General features: G+C 33.7%; 1 protein-coding gene across 1 annotated transcript; it reads right to left on the bottom strand.

Moving 5' to 3' along the window:
• Positions 1-236: 236 nt before the first annotated feature.
• LOC149401278 (uncharacterized) lies at positions 237-2,122 on the bottom strand. The gene is made up of 4 exons (XM_089610646.1): positions 1,878-2,122; positions 1,137-1,590; positions 578-727; positions 237-494 (listed from the first exon to the last, which is right to left on the bottom strand). Exons 1-4 carry the CDS (start codon positions 2,120-2,122, stop codon positions 237-239), a joined length of 1,107 nt encoding a protein of 368 aa, XP_089466772.1.
• Positions 2,123-4,690: the final 2,568 nt, after the last annotated feature.

The raw sequence follows: 4,690 nt of genomic DNA, 5'->3' as shown, positions 1-4,690 counted from the left end.
TCACTCGCTTTAGATTCCGTTAAAATTTGATGGAAGTTACAGAAAGGCTGCTAACGAGTGTAAAGTTTTCAAACTTCAGGTACTTCTGGTTAAGAAATAATGACGAATGTTTAATTTTTTTTAACGCCCAGTGTTACATGTTAGATGGTGCTTTATTTATTAAAAATCTTATGTTACTTCATATTATACGTTAAACTACAAACAGAACATTAAAATTAGTGTGCATATAAAGTGATCTAAATGGAAATTGTCCCGGTTAATGCCGTGGAATTAGGGAGACGGTCTGCGACAACAACATAGAAAAGACTCATGACACCGGTGTGGTCTCGGCGGCTATCGTAACTCGACTCGTAAACCAGAGCCTCTCCTTCTCGAATCTTGACTGAACCCGGTTTCGGATAACACGGTGTCATTCCCACCACATAGCCCGCCTCGTTCCCCGCTTCTTTGCCACGACCGTATATCGGGTTCGACTTGCAAACAACTTTCCCGTCCTGATCGTCATAATAATGGCCATCTCTAAACCATTTTCATTTCAAATACCATAAAGGCAAAATAAATAAATAAATAAACTCGCCTGTTTGTATAACGTGGTGCCTAGTCCGCCGGCGTGTTGATGAGACACGGCATAGACGACATATCCGCCCTTCAAGACACTCATCGTATTTCTTCTCGTCTCGACACACTTGTTACTTGGGTTGCAAGACTGCGCAATATCATACTCCACCTAGAGATCACAAGATATAAAACATATATTTCCAGTAAGAATTAAAAAAACACATTAACTATTCGTATTTTCTTTATAATTATGGTCTTTTAGCTATATAGTCATTTGACTTATAGCGTTTTGTATAATAGCTAATTTTTTTATTAATTTTCTGTAAATAACCACATCAATTTATTTACGGTATTAAAAAAGACAAAAAACCAAAAATAGGCGCAAATATTTTTGGGTATTTTTGTCTTTTTTAGTGCCATAAATAAGTTTAAATTTTTACAAAATGTTGACTATATAGCGATTCTGAGACTTTCGGTGACTTATTTGGCTAATTTTTTTATTAAAATTATGTGATAAGCATCTCCTCAGTTTCGGAATCTTAAGAAAGAAAACCAATTAATCACCCAATAAAGCTTACATGGCAGTTATGGCTGCGAGTTCCATTAAATACCGGCTCCGAATAGTACTCATCAGTAATATCCATAACAAAGACGCTGACCGGCAAAAGAGAGTCGGACCAATCGATCCACGTCACGTTATACCTAAGAAAGAGGCCTCTCTTGCCACCACCAACACCAACACCTTCGTGGCTGAGCCGACACTGAGACTGGTCGTCGCAACAATACAACCCTCCCTTGTAACCTCTCCAAATCAAAGCCTCACCGGTCACGTTGTAGAGGTCGCACCGACACTCAGTGCATCCGAGGCGGTCCGCCACGCCACGTGTATCGATGACGTGGACAGAGAGAGCCCACTGCTCATCGAACTTGCCGGTCTCAACGGCGTACGGGTCGGGGAGTCGTGAGCGGGTTCTCCGAGTCTCCGAGCCGAGCCCGAAAGACTTGCCGAGGTAATTAGTGAGGCACCGACGTCTACACATAAATTTAACTTCGGGTAATTTTTAATTGAAATTCTCAGTTAAAAATTCACGGAAAATTTGTCAACGAAATAGTGAGAAAAATAAACTTTTAAATTAAAAAATCCATATTATTTCAATCCAACTGAATTTGACCAATGGAATATCCTTTTTTTTATATTGTGAAGTTTAAAATTGAATTTTGTAATCTGAATTTTAATGTCCTTAGGCTATATGATGTAAAAGAATGAAATATATATATAAAAAAAAAACTAAAATTTTATTTCTATAATTAATCATTACCGTCCCTCGGATGAACCGTTGGCTATGATGCCTTGGTGGGACGTGACTCGGTACGCGGAGGCGGTCCAGTGGTGGACGTAGGCTTCGGTGAGAGGAACCGAGTTTCCGGAATCATCGACCACCTCGGCGGACAAGCTCTTCACGCCGATGTGTCCTCTCGGGAAGTCGATGTCGTAAAAAAACCTATTGATAACCGCACCCGGTTCGAGCTCAAATCTCGGCAAATGAAACACCGCGGATTTCATGGTTTGCGAGGAGGAACTGGATGGAATATATCCGGTCATGCTCATCACTACTATCACTATTTTCCACCCATAAAAACTACGTTCCATTTATTAATATTGTTGGATTTGCAAAATGGTGGTGACTAAAATTTATTACAAGAAAATATGATGCGAGGAAAAAAGGAAAGAAAGATAGACGTAGATCCGGAACAATATGTCACAGATTTGATATAGAATATTAATTATAAGATGAGAACTGTGATTAATTTAAGGTTATGACATGATTTAGTGTTTGTGTATATATACACAATTAGATGAGAATATTGGCGTGTAAGTAACTACCTGAGACATGTGTGGTAGAGAGCATGACACTTAAAATTTATTTTTCAGTTATTTTGTGATTTACTGGAAGGTATCGAAAACAGATTCTTCTGATGGGAAAAATCACAAAATTTTAATATTGGACAAATTCTTTTGAGATAAATAGAAAGTAAAATAATGTATATATTATAAGTATAGTAATTTCATACAGTACTTCATCTCAAAATTAATTAGAGAAATAACTCATGTACGTGAGGGATTTGCTATATTTGCTGCAGTTATCTTGGTCGTTTGAGCATTACGGGTCAAAGTGTAATTTATTTATATTTACAGTGAAGTCCTTATTAGTTTAGTAATTGAAGGAGCAATTTTGTGAGAGTTCGTTAATAAAGTAAAGCTCGCGAGCTTTGTGAGATTTGGAAAATACCAGGTAAAAGAAGAGTAAATAAGATCGAGTTAGACTTGAGGGCTTAAGAAATATTTAAAGGTGAAAGACATTTCCCCCAAACGTGAAGAACAAGGAACCCCATCCACATTAGTGAGAAATTTGTAGGTCATTAACTGCCACGGTTACGGATTAAAAAACGCCGAATCAATTTTTGTTTTGTTTTTGTTTTTGTTTTTGTTTTTTTGTATTTTAGTTTTTATTATCCTTCTTAATATTTTATATAAGATTTTTTTCAATAAGACTTAATTCATTTGTCTAATGAGTTTGACTTTTTTTCTAGTTTTTATTATCCTTCTTATTATTAGAATTTATATATAAAATTTATTTTGTATATTAAATTTTTGACCCATTTCAAAATTCACCGTTAACTTTTACCCTTATTTTTTTTTACATCACCCTCTCTTAAGTTTCGTTTTTTGGGTCTGACTCTTATAGTGGAGTCAAGATAAAATGGGAAAAAAATCAACAATATACACTTTGTTTAATCGAAATATAAAATTTATACCCTCAATTTTCAGAAGTACCAAACTTATTCTTGAAATATAAAAATACATTATATTGCAAATACCACCTTTTTCATTTACTTTTTACGAAAAAAAATAATTTGAATTCTACAAAATATCTTTAATAGAGTAACATTTATTTATTGTTTTATTACAAAAATAAAAAAATTCAAAGTGTCTTTTAAAAAAAATCCTTAATTTTTTATAAAGGAAATTTTTAATTAAATTTTTTTATATAAAATAGAAAATAAAAAGTAATTTCATTAAGTGTATTTTGGAGAATTCAATTTTTTTTTTTTGTAAAAAATAAACGAAAAGTGTGATTATATTAAACTGAAGGATATAAATCACGCATTTCGATTAAACATACGAGATACTGTTGATTTTTTCTCAACAATATGTTGTCTATTTTTCATTGTTTTCGATATCTCATGTGTATTTGTGATTATTTTGAATTTTTTTTTTTTTTGTTTTATAAAATAGCGCGAGGCTTTTTCCATTAGAACAAATGTATAACACTCAATTGTATAAACACCAAATATCGTCCCACAAAGAAAAATAAGACCTCAAGACATGCAATTCAAGATTAATGTCTGATGAAGGCACATATAGTGTGTGAAGTTCCAACGAATGGAATTAAGACCTCTTTTCTTTCTTTTGAAATTAGAGTTTCTCCCATCAAAAAAAGAAAAAAAAAATTAGAGTATCATCTTAAACTTCTTTCAAACTTCTTTCGGTTAATGTTTTTAAAGAATATAATATTAATACATCAATGAAAACAGGCTTCGAGGCAACAAAGAGGAGCTAAGTGGTGACGCATCTGACCCTTCAGATGTGGTTTTGTGGCATTTTTGTCCCTAAATTAAAGATCTTAAAATCGATAATGATCACAACTTTTGGAAATTGGTTATATATATATATATATATATATATATATATATATATATTATGATTTGGACTCGTTTCTTTATTTTATTTAAGGATTTTTATAAATTTTAAAATATATCATAATGTAAGCGAAAGTTTCGGTCACGCGGTTTTCGACCACCCTTTTTATTGGCTTAATTGTGAAGAAGCTGGATGTAATTAAGATATGAAGCATTATTTAAGGACGATCAAACTCATGTTCCTAACTGAATATTGATAGCACACGCATATCTTCGTATAACCCGGAAGGGAATGAATGGTCATAGATTGGTTGCATATCAAATAGAAGGCAGTGGTTCTTCTACCATCATTGTGTCTACGTGGACTAACCAGTCCAGATTCCCAGCTGCCTACCCGGCCCACTAAAAGGTATGGATTAGACAATGTTTT

The sequence above is a fragment of the Urtica dioica genome, chromosome 4, assembly GCF_054948205.1.
Source record: "Urtica dioica subsp. dioica isolate 48M chromosome 4, U.dioica_male_clone48M_v1_H2, whole genome shotgun sequence".
NCBI classification, from domain to species: Eukaryota; Viridiplantae; Streptophyta; class Magnoliopsida; order Rosales; family Urticaceae; genus Urtica; species Urtica dioica.
The sequence above is the reverse complement of the archived record's forward strand: the minus strand, read 5'-3'. Positions and strand labels throughout refer to the sequence as shown.